The 17429-nt window shown below is 40.9% G+C and overlaps 1 protein-coding gene across 1 annotated transcript; it reads right to left on the bottom strand.

The window, feature by feature from the left end:
• Positions 1-11647: 11647 nt before the first annotated feature.
• Positions 11648-16860, bottom strand: LOC124292025. The gene is made up of 4 exons (XM_046729096.1): positions 16664-16860; positions 14951-15137; positions 13792-13950; positions 11648-13153 (listed from the first exon to the last, which is right to left on the bottom strand). Exons 2-4 carry the CDS (start codon positions 15098-15100, stop codon positions 11900-11902), a joined length of 1563 nt encoding a protein of 520 aa, XP_046585052.1. The 5' UTR covers positions 15101-15137; positions 16664-16860; the 3' UTR covers positions 11648-11899.
• Positions 16861-17429: the final 569 nt, after the last annotated feature.

The raw sequence follows: 17429 nt of genomic DNA, 5'->3' as shown, positions 1-17429 counted from the left end.
AAATAAGAATACTCTCACTGCAGATGAATGCATCTAACAACCGTTGTTTAGATGATAGTTAGACAAAACCAAAACCATGGGGAAATAAGAATACTCCCACTGCAGATGAATGCATCTAACAACCGTTGTTTAGATGATAGTTAGACAAAACCAAAACCATGGGGAAATAAGAATACTCTCACTGCAGATGAATGCATCTAACAACCGCCGTTTAGATGATAGTTAGACAAAACCAAAACCATGGGGAAATAAGAATACTCTCACTGCAGATGCCCAATTTACGTACTCAAGGTCATCATGTAAGTTCAGAAGACAACAACAATGTTTAACATATCTGTTGCAATTCATATTTTTTATTTTAACCCAAAAGTCAATTACTCTCAGTTGCTAATGTATAAATATATAATGACGTCTACATTATCCTAGTGTTGCTAATGTATAAATATATAATGACGTCTACATTATCCTAGTGCTGCTAATGTATAAATATAGAATGACGTCTACATTATCCTAGTGCTGCTGAGTTGCTACTCGTAATACGTATTTACAGAATTTCAATATCTTTACTTTCTTTCATGGCCCATACTTCTTTGTCCTACATTAGTATGGGGTGAATATTTCAATCCAAAATATCAAAACAAGTGTTAACATCCAAATTTTCATATCTATGAATTATTTCTTTTTCTGGCACAGGATTTTCAGCCCTTTTAGCCAGGGTTTCACAAGCAACTGAAAATATGAAATGTTGGTATTTGTAATTGGAGACGACTTTTATTGGTTTACTTGATAGGACTCACTCTTCGTTTTAAAATCATTAGCGTCTTCTTTTGAAAATAATAGTTTTTGTCTTTTCTGAATGTATATAGAGGATATTACATGAGTGCCCATGTTCTACTATGTTTACGACACGAGTGCCTGAATGTTGGTATTTCCCGAGCGAGAGCGAGGGGTATACCGATATTTAGGCACGAGTGTCGTAAACATAGTATGATATGGGCACGAATATAATATTCTGTTTATTACCGAAGTGGTCAAATTGTGGAAAATAAACCCAAATCTACTTTCAAACATAGACTGGCTACCCGCCGTCGCCGCATGTAGAACGCAACGTCACAGAAGAAACGTGATGTCATAGCAGTGTTCATGACGTCACGTCACAATGACAAAGTGTATTTTGACCTAGGGCATCGTATGAAAAATATGAACCCCGATATGTTCGCCCTCGAAGGTAATAATATTAATTATACAACGCCAGTGCCATAGAATACCAAGTTTTGACTGTCCTTAGTTATGTTTACAAATTTGTTTGTTTGTTGTTTAACGCCGCACCCAGCAATATTCCAACCATATGGCGAGGGTCATGAGCATCGATCAACGCAATTGGTATACGATGACATGTGTCAACCAAGTCAGCGAGCCTGACCACCCGATCCCGTTGGTTTATGCCCACTGTGGCACTTCTTTCGGCAAAATAATTGATCTGGGTCAAGATTCCCTGAGTGGTCCTTATGTCTCTTATGTTAGTCTCCTCTTATGACAAGCATTGGTTTGCTGAAGACCAATTCTAAGCCGGATCTTCACGGGTCATCTTTACAAGTAACGAAAACGCTTTGGAAACATTTGTTTTTTACAACATAGTGGAAGCTTGCTTTGATGTCTCGAACCAAATAGTTCTTCGGTAGTTCACACAGCATAGATAACCCCACGACTTGTAATATTCCTCTGATACAATTCGTTGAAGATTAACAACTGTATCACTAAACACTATGACATTATCAGCAAATAGTAAAAGGGCAATTTCTTCAATAGGGAAAAAAATACTTTGTGATAATGTTTAACAATATCTGAAGCTAATTCTTCAATTAGCTAATTCAAGCTACATGACTAATAAATTTCGTGACATGCATGCGTCCTTGTTTAACATTTCTAGAGGTAGAGAACACATTCGTACTTATGTATGGTGTATATCTACCGCATGGTTTGACATAAATGTACATGTTTTCAAGTTGAAACCAAACGTTAACCGAGAGTCTGCTTTTACAGGGGAGTGGGGTAGCCTAGTGGTTAAAGCGTTCAGTCGTCACGCCAAAGACCCGGGTTAGATTCTCCACATGGGTACAATGTGCGAAGTCCACTTCTGGTGTCCCTCGCCTTGATATTGATGAAATATTGCTAAAAGCGGCGTAAAACAATACTCGCTCACTCCTTAAAAGAACTCTGAGTGAAACGAACAAACAAAAAAGCAATGTCATATAATTCACAGTTGTATTCTAACATTAACTTAGTTTGCAAATTTATAGCAATAACTAAAAGGCATTACAGTGTCAGTACCAGTTCAGTAATATAAAAGCAGTGATTATAACAAAAGACAGATATGTTAATATTCATCTCCCTCCATCAATGGTCAAGTTGTCTGAGTTTCCAGGGTAAAATGATCTCCAGACATTTGCTGGTTAAAAGTTTGGATGTAATGTGAGATGCGAGGCAAGAGTCAGCTCCCCTTACGTATATGAGTAAAAGGACTTCAGAAGATTCTTTAATCCCTTGACTGACTGACTGACTGAGTTTGGTTTTACGCCGCTTTTAGCAATATTCCAGCAACATCACGGCGGGGGACACCAGAAATGGGCTTCACACATTGTACCCATGTGGGGATTCGAACCCGAGTCTTCGGCGTTACGAGCCAACGTTTTAACCATTAGGCTACCCCACCGCCCCTAATCCCTTGAATATAGTGGAAATACCGATAGGGTTTGCCAGATTTTAGACTGGCACTGACTATGGAACTAAACATTTTGCCCGACATATTAAAACAGGTTAAACCCTCTGTAATTATGTGGATTGTCCTTGCTTCCCTGTTTAAATAGTATTATAATAACCCCTTCATTCCATGCATTTGTGCATTAACCTGTTTAAGTATGTCATATTTTATGGTGGTAAAATATCAACTAAAATATATATTGCTTCAGTTGTAATGGCGTCTAAATTTGGCCTTTCCTGAACGCCCTATGTCTTCTGTACTGATAGTATCTCAGTGCATTAGCCACTCTCTGCGCAGTCTTCACAATCCAGTACCATGAATTCAGCCAGATTTTCCTCTACATTCTTGTCAAAATCGCAATATCCAGGGCAAGTTATGAAACACTAAGAAAATATGTCATAATTAAGGAGATAACAATTTTGCTCCTAACAGTCATTTGTCAAGAAAGCGACCCTAAACCACATTACGTCTACAGGTAAACAACAGCATTTCAAACGAGGATTTGATATAAACGAAATATATCAATACAAAGGCAAACAAAGAGAAATATAACATTTAAATGAAAGTAATAAGATATTCGCTGGTGATAAATATGGACAAATTGGTTACCACGCTGTCATCATGCTATAATTGCCAAATTTAAGTAATCTATAGAAAAATACTCTTGGTAGACTTACTGGAGGTGTATTATTCATAATGAGCACGGGCCTTTGGTTGCCACAGGTTCTATCCATGAAATTACCCGACCCTCAGTTTCATATCTGCGCTGTAGCGAATATGCACGTTCATCTAACTGTAATCATATAAAAAGTTTGCAAATAATTTGCGAGAGATTAAGGCTGAACGTAAGAAGTCTGTCTCGGCACTTATGAATAGAATGTTCCATACGTAGCTGTAGTAGAGAGAAGTACTGCAGGCAAGAGAGCATAAGTCAAATTTAATTTTGCAGAACTAAAGATCTACGAATTAAAGATCTAAAGATCCCATTTTCAATTAGAGTGAGAAATATTATATCGGATTTCATTACATTTTGAAGTGACCTGCTCCAGATGAAGCCATTCAGAGGACTTGGGTAAGAGTTAAACACTGAGGTGACTGCAGATTTGAATGCTCGGTGGTATATAGTTTGTCACCAGGATTTTGGCACCTGTAATTTGAGAACCGTTATCCATTGAACATGCACTCACGCGACAAAAATTGTCTGCTATCTGACATTTATCTATGGCCCAAAGAGAATAAAGTTTTGTAATATTACATGTCTGAATAAATATGTTTTCTTCAATCTTATCATGTAATGTTGTGACCATTGACCCGGCCATGTACAAGGGTGTAAAGATAGACGATTTCACTTCTCACGACAATGACATGAGGTGTGTCAAACACGCTGTTTCATGAAACTCCCAAGGTCACCTTATCATCCAATCCGATTATGAGGGAATGTCTAAAAGATAAAATTAATGAAAATTTGAAAATAAATGAAAATTTGAAAATTAATGAAAATTTGAAACATGATTGTGTTTTTAAATGTCTAAGTATATAAATATACCAGAGTTTGCAGAATTAAACACCTTCCCAGTTTCTGACAGTCAGAAAATGGTATTATATGTCCAGGCATGAGGAACTCTATGCTAATGGTGTAATCAACACACAGGCGGAATGACACCTGGTAGTAAAAACTGTCTCGCTTTTTCTTTCTTGGGATTTGGAATGGACCCACTGGTACGTCATCCTGGGTGGTGGGTGGTGGTGTGGGTGGTGGATGGTGGTGGGTGGTGATCAAAGAACGTATTCTCTTCTTGAAGACTGTTTCTCTTTTTTATTCAACATACAATACATCTCACGAGAAATATCTCCTTATTATTACTGTCGATCTTATCTTTCTGAAATCAAACCTATCAAAATGTTCCAGACCTCATTTGTCTGCCAAGTTTCCAACTTACCATTGGATCTAATTGCCAACAGTATTCCTAAACGTCTAAAAAAACCAGCATCAGCCAAAAGCAGAATATCATTTTGCACGAACAGATGATATTGATCGCACACAGATTATAAATTAAAGGCATAATATTTTCTGTGTATATTTATGGATACTGAAGAAATATTCCAGACAAGAAAAAAGCCACTTAAAACCACAAGGATAAACTTTCCAGTGATCACTATTCAAGTATACCATCGTGGTTTTACAGTCGTGTATAAAACTTGCAAGAAGTCTATGTACAGAAAAGGATATGCAAATTTTGTCAAACAAAGTTCTAGCTCCTTCGTCATCAAGCCATACTCAGGCAGGTTGTGTGAGTGGGTTGGGTTTCTACTCCGCTTTTATCAATATTCCAGCAATGTCACGGCAGGGGACACCAGAAAAGGGCTTCACACAAATCGAACCCGTGTCTTCAGCGTGAGGAGCGGACGCGTTAACCACTGGCAGATTGTGAATTAGCATAGGAATCATATGTTTTCAACTGTAGTAAATAAATAGATTTACCTGTCAGCTTTTTAAAATATTATTTAAAATGGGTTTCTATGAGCTGGTTCACGATAACTGCAACCTACAATCAAATGACCACGGTTGCTATACTTCTCTTATCCTAAATTCTTTTGAAATCAAACATATTCCTTTCTGTCAGCTTCGTGGGTTCTTTATCTTACCATTGGTTATCTTCTCTTTCTCAGTAAACAATCTTAACAGAGTAACATGGCATTTTGCCATTGTAGAACACAGAAGGGTTGCGATATTTAGTATCAGGAGTCACTGTTTTGTAATTGTGTATTCGGGGTTCATTTTAACCTGACCCATGTCTCCCTCTCACATTCAGATTCACATTTAATTGCAGTGTCTGAATGCCATTGGTGAACAAGGCCTGTGATCATTTTTGCCTCATACCCCACGAAGCCATTTCTTCCATTAAAGTAGATGCATAGTGTTTACCTCTGTCAGTGTCTCCCAAACTGCCTGTTAAGTCGGAATCGCTTCTGTCTCTGGCTGAGCAACAGCATATTCATATCTTAGTTAAATCGAAGATTCTCAATTCTAGAAATATGAAGACTCTCACGACTAAATTCGTGTTCAAACTGTACAACACTGGTCACTCTATTGGCATTGGTTGAAACGACCCAGGGCCCCGTTTCACAAAGCTAAACTAGCGCTACGACTGTCGTACCTCATATAATGTAACATATACTTATAACAGTCGTAGCGCTGCAATAGCTTTGTGAAACGGGGCCCTGGATGGCAGTTTAACAAGGTCATCATTTGTAATGTGTCGCAACTTCCCATCAGCATGAAAATAGAGAATATACTAGTAACATTAGAAGCGACAAAACCCTTTCCACACCCATAGAAGTATCTGCTAAAAGCCGAGTCGATTGCACAGCAATCTAGTGATTGTCACCATGCGATACGATGACAGCATGTGTTTATGAATCAGTATGAAATAGTGATGATACCATGGGTACGCGAAAAGGTGAGTGTATCCTGCCCCACCGGTGGTACCCGTCATAAACATATGCTAAGTCAAGTCATTTGTTCACCTGAAATAATTCGGGAACGTATGGTATAAGTCAAAATAGGGAATTGCATCAGACATGATTTTTGTCACTGATGCATCAATCTAACCAACAATTTCCATTTGCTCGAAATGACTGTTAAGCCGTATAGAAACTAATATCCTGTGCAATTTAAATTTGACGTTATTTAAATATATTCATTATATATACTCTCCCAAAAAAGAAACGCATATAGGAATTTCAACTGTATGTTTATGTTTATTTTGAAACATCTTGTAGGCTTTATGAGTCAATGAAATATAGCGAAATTGCACACTGGGAATGCAGACATATCCGTCTTTGGCACCAACTCGAGGAAAGTCAGTTTGAGTGTCACATGGAGACGTGTGGTGGCGCTGAAGTCAATACCTCGTGTGACCACCGTGGGCATCCAGAACTGCACGGCATCGCCTCGGCATCGAACGAATAAGTCTCAGAATCTCATGTTGCCCAATCGCAGCCCACTCTGCCTGTAGTGCCTGTGCGAGTTGCTGAAGTGTCTGGGGCTGAGGGTTACGGCGTCGCACCCGTCTGTCCAGGGCATCCCACAGATGTTCGATCGGGTTTAAGTCCGGTGATCTTGAGGGCCAGGGGAGCACATTGATGTTGTGGTTCTGGAGGAAGTCTCTAGTGTAACGTACTGTGTGGGGCCTGGCATTGTCCTGTTGAAACAACTCCCTCTTGCGATCAATGACTGGAAGGAGGTGTGGGCGTAGGATTTCGTCACAGTACCGTTGAGCTGTCAGGTTGCCCTGGATCATCACCAAATCACTTCTCCTACCGCAGGTGATCGCTCCCCACATCATAACACTTCCCCGGCCGAATCTGTCCACCTGGGGAACGCAAGCGTCGGCGAAACGTTCACGTCGACGTCTGTACACCCGCATTCTTCCATCGCGTCGTTCCGATAGAAATCGTGATTCAGCACTGAACCAGATTCTACTCCAATTCGGTAGGTTCCAGGCCTGAACGTTGGTGCACCATTGAACTCGATGTCGACGCTGTTGTTGTCGAAGCACATGGTCAAAATAAGGTCTTCTGGCACGTAAACAAGCCTCTTTCAACCTGTTCCTGACGGTCTGTGCAGAAAGCCACCTCAATCCGGGTATTTGTCGAGCGGTACTGGTCGCCGTAGCTGTTCGATGACGCAGGTGATGTACCCGGATGTAGCGATCCTGCGCCTCTCCCAGAGCCGTGAAATGGTGCTTTGGTGCTTTGGTGAACATTCATGCGTCGGGCAACTGCACGTTGAGACTTGCCAGCTTCAAGCAAACCAATGTCGATATGACGGTTGGCTTCACTTAGACGTGGCATCTTGCGTTCGTCAACAATATTCCAAATACAGTGAATAATCGACAGACAGCGATCAACCTTTTATACCCATCATTGAGACTATCTGATCCCCAACTTTCACATGCATTGCATGTGAATTGTGTATTCTGTGACACTACACGCCGAAATTGAAAATCATGCTGTTAAATACGGGTATTTTACGGATGGTGCGTTTTGTTGTGATGTTTCAAAACATAAACACCATAGGACTCATAAACAGAGCAAAACCTTTTGTTAAATGAATCACGTTTTAATTCATTGCTACATGAAACTGCTATTTTCACAATGCGTTCCTTTTTTGGGAGAGTATATATATTTCTGAAAGCATATTCGATTTTACGAACGATCTCATCCTTTTTTCTTGTAAACATTATGAGAAAGCATCTGAACCGCTGCCGGGGCGATGGGGTAGCCTAGTTTTCAAGCGTTCGCTCGTCATGCCGAAGACGAGGGTTCGATTCCCCACATGGGTACAATGTGTGATGCAGATTTCTGGTGTGTGATATTTCTGGAATATTGCTAAAAATATTACTCACTCATTCACTCACTCACTGTGGTTAGCCAGGCTGGTGGAATGTTGCCAGCTGATGCTGTGATGAGTCGCCCCAATGGCCATATGGTTGTATCAAGTTTGTTCGACATGTATGCGAGTTGTCATGACATGCAAATGTGTATGAATGTTGTTCACACTCAGGATATTCAGTAAACTCTTCCATTAATTGTCATAAATTGTAGGCCTGTGTTCATAAAGGTCATACTTCTGGCTGAATGAATGTTGTTTGGTATGTTTGTCTTTACTTCTTCATCTGGAGATGCTGCTAGGCTATGGGGGACCTCTACCGTGACACTGTACAAGTATTTGTGTCCCCAACAATGTTTTCAATCCAGCACTTATATCCAGCAGTACAAAAAGTGACGCAGGACAGCTATATTCAATCTATACTTTGAACACCCTCATGACATATTCATGTAAGACATTTGTCATGCTTTCCATATATTAATACACAAATAGTGTCTTTAGTTAAGAGGCCATACGTCCATAATACAGTCATGTTCGGTGGCATGAATCACGCATGTCAGTGAAGTAATTGTTTCTCTAAGCTTTTGGACTTAAATATATGAAGACATATGTAATATACAACATTTAAGTTTTCAAATGAAATAATGTCGATAAACTATGGACTTGATATACTGTTAAAGATGCATATGTCTTACGGTTGAGCAACGCCCACATACAAGCAAAATATGAAATTCATCTTCAGTAAAAGATTTCCTCCTTTTTATACAATATTTACACAGTCGGTCCGTATATGGGACACTTGTATATCTCCCCAAACCAACTTCAAGATTAAACCTTTTAATATCTCATGCATAATATCTGATGTACAGGGATGGGGAGTGTAAGATACTTTTCTAAATTTAACAAGGGTTTAAAGTGCTTATAAAAGAAGGAATCAGATAAACTGTTGACAAAACTACACCATGATTTTTGAAGGTTGTCAAATAATCTGTCAAAATAAAACAAAAACATGCTGTGGATTTAGAGGTGTATCAGGAAAAGATGATACGTCACCTACAAACATTAGATCAGAATTGAGTTGGGCTCGAGGCTTTATTCCAGCCATATAGTGACGAGATCAAGTCTACATTCATACAAAGTTTAAGTACAAAGTCCAAATGACTTTTAAAAACCCCATATATAATCATTACATTATTATTTACAAACAGAAAATAATATAGCACCAAATTAAAAAAACAAGCAATTCGTCATTCACATTGCATACATGTGTAGCTACAGTTTAGGATACAGTTCAACTTCCTACAGGTAGTTAACAATGAGCTGCCCGCTCACGCGGGAAAACAGATCTTTCAGATTTGTCGCTTTATACTGCGAATCCCTTGCAATTAAAAGTCCGCACATTTAAGCAGAATACACTTGATGGTGAACACTTCATCGCAAGTACAAAAACAAGATCATATATACTACCCATCAAAAGTTTAGACTTGCTAGTGTAAATGTAGCCACTTAATTTAGTCACCTGTTCTAAACTTGATTTTGCAAAATATTCCATTCAGTTTAAAGGTACTGTTTACACATGAACTGATGTATTGTAAAACAAATTCGTAACGTTGAAAAGATTATTATTATGAGTTCAGTAAATGATGAAAATCAGTGAAAATTGGCTTATTCTTAACAAAACTTTACACAAAAACGCAGCTGTTCACATGGACGATATTTGCACATGCCTTTGAGCAATTTGATGCATGATCCTCGTACAATTCATCTACATAAAGTTTGCGGTTGGTTCCTCAAGATAGTGGAGAAATTTATCTTCGAAGTAACCACACATATACTAGCCACATAAAGAAACTGTGCATTGTCAAAATATTATCCCAGTTGATAAGTACGAGAACAATGTCAAAGGTACATATAAACTTTAATGGAGGGATCATGAGACCATAACAAGTCGGGAGAATTTCAATTGAAAAGTCAGTCACAATGACGTCCACAAGCGGGACAGGGGTCAAACGACCATGTCACAAGCTCAATACCGGGTTTGTCCACCATCGGCATTGAGAACAGCAGTGCATCGACGACGCATAGAGCCTATCAAACGTGCAAGGAAGGCTTGTGGGATGTCACGCCAGATTCTCTCAAGTTCTGTTGCAAGGTCAAGGAGGTTATCTGGCGGATGAGGAAAACGGCGTAGACGTCGACCCATCTCGTCCCAAACATGCTCTATCGGGGAGGGATCCGAAGAATCTGATTCTTCGCGTGTCTATAGTGATGGACGCATTCAGCATCTACTATAGTGGTGGACGCATTCAGCATCTACTATAGTGGTGGACGCATTCAGCATCTACTATAGTGGTGGACGCATTCAGCATGTACTATAGTGGTGGACGCATTCAGCATCTACTAAAGTGGTGGACGCATTCAGCATCTACTAAAGTGGTGGACGCATTCAGCATCTACTATAGTGGTGGACGCATTCAGCATCTACTATAGTGGTGGACACATGCAGCATCTACTACAGTGGTGGACACATGCAGCATCTACTATAGTGGTGGACGCATTCAGCATCTACTATAGTGGTGGACGCATTCAGCATCTACTATAGTGGTGGACACATTCAGCATCTACTATAGTGGTGGACGCATTCAGCATCTACTATAGTGGTGGACGCATTCAGCATGTACTATAGTGGTGGACACATTCAGCATCTACTATAGTGGTGGACGCATTCAGCATCTACTATAGTGGTGGACGCATTCAGCATCTACTAAAGTGGTGGACGCATTCAGCATCTACTATAGTGGTGGACGCATTCAGCATCTACTATAGTGGTGGACACATGCAGCATCTACTACAGTGGTGGACACATGCAGCATCTACTATAGTGGTGGACGCATTCAGCATCTACTATAGTGGTGGACGCATTCAGCATCTACTATAGTGGTGGACGCATTCAGCATCTACTATAGTGGTGGACGCATTCAGCATCTACTATAGTGGTGGACGCATTCAGCATGTACTATAGTGGTGGACGCATTCAGCATCTACTATAGTGGTGGACGCATTCAGCATCTACTATAGTGGTGGACACATTCAGCATCTACTATAGTGGTGGACGCATTCAGCATCTACTATAGTGGTGGACGCATTCAGCATCTACTATAGTGGTGGACGCATTCAGCATCTACTATAGTGGTGGACGCATTCAGCATCTACTATAGTGGTGGACGCATTCAGCATCTACTATAGTGGTGGACGCATCTACTATAGTGATGGACTTCAGCATCTACTATAGTGGTGGACGCATTCAGCATCTACTATAGTGGTGGACGCATTCAGCATCTACTATAGTGGTGGACACATTCAGCATCTACTATAGTGGTGGACACATTTGGCGCCTGCTATAGTGGTGGACACAAGAGGCATCTTCTATTGTGGTCAAAATGATTTTGTCTGAGAGGATAACGCTCCAAACCCTTTTGTTTTCCAAATTATGTGTAAGTCACCTCCAACAACAAACGTGGGTTACTTATGATACATTCTGTCCCAGATCTTCATGATGATCAATTGTAAGTAAAAGCAAGGGCCATCGGCTTTGAGTCCCAGGATTGTAGGGCTGTAAAAATGATTGAAGCACATAAAGGCAATGACTTCATCTTGTCCAGTAAATGTCCCTGCTTAACTTCTATTGAAATATTTCAGTTCATCTGATATTTGATAAACCAGCTTTGATTCTGAATTATACTTTAGCCGAAAATAGGGCTTCCTGGATATTTAGAACAAAACGAGTCATATTCTTTTCTGGCCCACGGATTCGTCTCCTTGAAGGCAGTGTTGACAGCAGAATACCGCAACAGGGCTGACTTCAGTTTGGCTTCCACTGGACCCTTGAACTGAACAAAGGATATCTGTTCCCCTGCTGGACCCTTAGCATACACGTAGTTGAAACCTTTCAGAGCTCCATCAGTGAACTCTTCACTGTACTGTGCTGCAGGAACGCTAGCCCCTAATGTCGGCACATCAACCGCCCTATTCAGTTTAAACTGAGAGAATTTTTTCCTGGCAGCCTTCAGTTCTACACTATGTAGGAAGTTGTTCAGATCAACGTTGGAATCGACGAAGAAGGCCATGTTCATGTTGTTGATGTAGGCAGGACTGCTCCAGTTGTATCTGGGATTAAACTTGGGATCTGACAGAGATCCTCCTGCTGTATACACCAGAGTTTCAACTGCGTAGTTATCAAACAGGTTAAAAGTAAGATGAAGTCTGTCATTTCCTGCCAGGGAAACATTTGCAATCCCCAGATCTCGAGGATCAATTCCCCAGGATGATGCTTCAAGAATCTCTTTCTGAAACATCATATTTTCAAGTTCATCTCCTCCAAGGCTCATCCCCTGTAGAGGTTCTGCAACCAGCTCTGAACCGAGGACATGTGAGTAGAAGTTCATGGACTTCAAAAGGTCATCTGTTCTTGTCCCGAAATGGAAGAACCCATAAAGCTGACCACTGACTCTCGCAGCTTTCTTCCATTTGTTGTCAGGGTGATTGTCCAAGAAGGCTGTAGCTACACCCTTCCGTCGGCAGTAATCACTGCCAAGGTGGTACCGTGTTTGGTTTGTAATCCGGCCCAGTTCTAGTTGCTCACCTCTCGGACCTTTAAAGTAAGCGAATGATAAACCAGCAAAGTCTCCACTGTCAAAAGTTATACCAAGCTGGTTTTCGGGAACGGCTAGTCTCTCAGCTTCGTTGTGAATTTTCACTGGTCTGTTGACCTTGACCTGATGAAACCCAAGATCACGTGAGTTCCGTTCTAGTTCTGCAATGTAATGGTTGAAATCCACGTCGTCCTTGACCCAGAAACATATATGTGGGGCTGCGATGTAGCAAGCGCTGGTGCGACGATCACGGATGTCGAAGACAATATCAGATGATGATGATTTGAGCGCATACGTCACAAGTTGGATGATGCCGTTGTCAAAGACGATGAAGTTTCCGCGCACCTGTAGTCAAAAGTGTACACTACAGTTCCCTAAATCACTCATAAAATCGCTGTAAAAAGCAGAATCGATTATAAGTTTCTCATTATTGAAACATGCACTGTCAAATAGTGATGATCCCAGGTGTTTGCGAAAATGGCGAGCGTATCTCCTCTGTCTATGGTACCCATCATAAACAAATGCAAAGTCTAATCAATTATTCACCTGATCAATTAAGAGCATAATTATGATAAAAGTGAAAATACGGAATTACACAGGATGTTATTGTTGTCATTGAAGCTATCAGCATTTCCATTTGCACGTAAGTTATCATTATGCGTGGTTCCTATGTAAAAGTGGCGGTTGGGTAGCCTTGTGGTCGTCACGCTGAAGACCCGAGTACAATTTCCCACATGGGTACAATGTGTGAAGCCCATTTCTGGTGTCCCCCGCCGTGATATTGCTGGAATGTTGCTAACAGCGGCGTAAACCTCAACTCACTCACCCCCAGGAGTGTCATTGCCGATCAACCTACATTCTGATGTGCAGTTATCCCCTATTTACTGACCTCGTGTGTATCGCAATAGCCTATATACTGACCTGGGCAGTATTATTATGACTTACACACAAACCTCTTGAATCCCGTCCCCTTATGTACTGACCTCGTAAGTGCCGTTATCCTTTATATCCGGTACTCCCAGCTGGGCAGGGTCAACCCCTTGTGATCTGGCGTCGAGGATCTCCTTCTGGAACATCCGGTAGTAGTGAGAATCTCCGCTGAAGGTGAAGGTCAACTCTGGCACCAGCATCCCTCCCAGCACCTGCGTGCAATGATAAATAAGTTTATTCCACGTTGAAATGATCATAGCACAAATCTAGTTTTGGTAGTGGATGAAACATAAAATACTCGTTACAAAAATAGGGCAACCTGAACTTTCAATTTGGATAGGAAGTATAAGCGTTAACAAACTTTTCAAACACAGATATCTTATGAACGCGCCACCATTTCTCTATATCACCACCCCTAAACACAACGCATGGGATGCACGTGCACAACGCAGTAAACCCATACACGTGCATGGGGTGTCTTGATTTTGACGGTTTTCAAGGATGTCGATAAATAACTGTAGACCATTAATTTTGACAATCATTATGCATCACACAGTTGTTAAGTGTTTGTTTCTAGCCAGTTTTTTTTTTTGAAAATTAAAATCGTAAAAATGCAAATATCAAGCCATACACTAATAATCTTACAAGAGCGAATACTATACAAACAGCTATGGTCATAATGAACTGCATGTGGTGATGCACTCTCAAAACATTCATATTATCATGTCAAAATTGATTGTCTCCCAATGTTAACATTGATTGTCTCCGAATGTTAACATTGATTGTCTCCCAATTTTTTCAGTCTTAAATTTAAATGAAATTCCCTTACTTTTTTAAGAGTATTATTAAACAATCCAGTCTCTTATTAACGTAGCATGATGACTTAGCATTGCTATCATCCCTTATTGACGAAATCTCTACAAATATGTCAAATGGAATGTGCCTACAACGGTAGCAGAATATATTTACTTGTTAGTCGTATGTTAGAACAACAGAAAAGGAGGCTCCTCTTGGATGACATTTTAATTACTGATATTGAAAAAAGATTGCAATAGTTTCATTTTTCGGAGCACAAACTTCATATTTTCATACAATAACATCGTATTATGGCATTTTCCGCGTAATGTAACAACTAGCATTTTAAGGACCTTAAACTAAAACTTTAGGGTTCAAATCATTAGTATGTTTAACGTAGTACATGACCATGCTCACCTGCGTGTAGAACTGAGTGGACGCCGTCAGGTTGTCCGTCGTCACGGAGACGTAAGCGATGCCGTGAAGGGGGTTGACGTTCCTGGACGTTCTGTCCACGGGCTGCATGACGGCAACGATCAGCAGCAGTGTTGGTGTTGAAAGAAGCATGCTTGTGGTTGGTGGGAGGAAGCGGTTGAACAGCAACCTGTAATATGCGTATTATGGAGGAATAATGTGATGTGTATACTTGAGATATAATAGGTTTTCCAACGCTGTTAAACAACTGGCGCGCGAAGCCACTTTAATAGTGATGGGTGAATATTTTATGCATGCATTTCCAGATGCCCAAAGTCAAATTACTATGAAACATCTGTTTGTCTGTCTGTCCTAGAAGAGGCGGAAATAATAGTTATAATATACAGTCGCAGTTGAAGAGACCAGCGTAAATACTTCGAGTTACCCGATGTTCGACACAACAGAAACTATGAGTAAAGATGCAGAGGGCCTAAGTTTGTAGATCGAGACAACCGTGCATTCGGCAAATGAAAGTGGTTGACTGCAATAAGGGCGCGAATGGGTTTTCGATATTTTGGAAACTTAGGCGTTGTTGTACAACACAACATGCGATACCATACCATAACCCATTACCATGAACCATACGAAGCACTAGTGCACGTGTGGGGCGGTGGGGTAGCCTAGTGGTTAAAGCTTTTGCTCGCCACGTCGAAGACCTGGGTTCGATTCCCTGTATGTGTACGCTTTGTAAAGACCATTTCCTTGTGCCCCTTGCTTGGTATTGCTGTAATATTGTAAAAGCGGTGTAAACCTCACTCACTCACTCACTCACTCGCTCGTCCAAAATCCCACTCCTTTCAGACAAGTAACACTTGAAATTGTTACATATGTTATATTTGGGATTACACTTTCTTAGTAAAGTACACATTCTAGTACTTTTTTGGGTTGAGTCCCATCCGGGATTCGAACCCACACCCTCAAGAGTCAGGCCCGATATCACCAGCACACAAACAAAGTCAGCCGCCTAACCCGCTCAGCCACCGCGACTTCCATAAAAATGGAAGTCGGAAAACTGGTAGTCTAGACTGCGGACTTTGTTTACCCCTCTGATAAGTGTTAATTGTTGTTCCAAACTTCAAGTGTATGCTTTCTGTTGCTCGGCTGTTAAACTGATTAACATATGCGATACATGAAACCAACGGCCCAATATATACGTTGCACAGACAGAGAGCACAGATACACACCTATAAACAGACCCATACAGAACCACATTGAAACAAATACAAACACAGTCACACACGAGCAGAGACACATACTCAGCCACAAGTGGTTAGATAGACACAGACACACATTCACACACACATTCACACACACATACACACACACAGAGGACACACACCCGAGAGGAACACACACACCCCGAGAGGTTAAACACACACACACACACACACACACAGACAGACGAAAGGACAAACACACGAGGACACACACACACACACACACACACACACACACACACACACACACACACACACACACACAAACACACACACACACACTCGAACATCTGCATTTAGCTAAAAGCATAAAATATATCCTGTAGTGAATACAAAATGCAGACCGAATTCTATTTTAACATGTAATGCTTCACTTGATAATAAGTAGGCCAGTTCTGCAAGACTTGACTCGGCATACAATCGGCATGTTGTAACCTACCCGATTAAGGTCTGACTATATCACTTCCTGGTTAAGGACAAATATATAGATATAGAAGACTCCTAGACACCAACAGTTAAGTTAGGTGCCACTGTCACCTGTATGTACTGTCCGAGTGTCAAGGCGATATACCCGTCCCAAGGGTGTTTGGGTCGTCGTGACTTCGCAAACACCGAGGCCGTGTCTATGCACGGCTGAGCAAGTCGGACAAGTAAGGGGGGTAACTGCGTCTTACCTGTATATTATCTGAAAAAGTATTTGAAGTTTATTTAAGATATTATGGAGCCTGTTGCTAAGAAACCATGTTACAATTGTGACCAGTCTGACAAGACCGATCAAAGTAGACTCCATAATCTCCATAAAACATCTCTGTGTGTGAGGATTAAAAACTTGTCATTTGAACAATTGCTTGACAGAGAGAGTGTAATATATACTCAATGCTCAATGAATCGAACTACGCATTTTGGATACGATGCCATGCCTCAACCAAGTAAGCGACATCTTACGACATGCATGATTTGAGGAAGACCACTTAAACTCCGATCAAGTTTCTAGCATGCTTTCCTCACTTCTAGCCATGATACTTGCTCGGCTGTTAAGCTGATTAACATATGCGATACATGAAACCAGCGGCCCAATATACGTTGCACAGACAGAGAGCACAGATACACACCTATAAACAGACCCATACAGAACCACATTGAAACAAATACAAACACAGTCACACACGAGCAGAGACACATACTCAGCCACAAGTGGTTAGATA

This window comes from Haliotis rubra, unplaced genomic scaffold (assembly GCF_003918875.1).
Source record: "Haliotis rubra isolate DU_JTF1 unplaced genomic scaffold, ASM391887v1 Scf505, whole genome shotgun sequence".
Taxonomy (NCBI): Eukaryota; Metazoa; Mollusca; class Gastropoda; order Lepetellida; family Haliotidae; genus Haliotis; species Haliotis rubra.
This window is presented reverse-complemented; position numbering and strand designations above follow the sequence as displayed.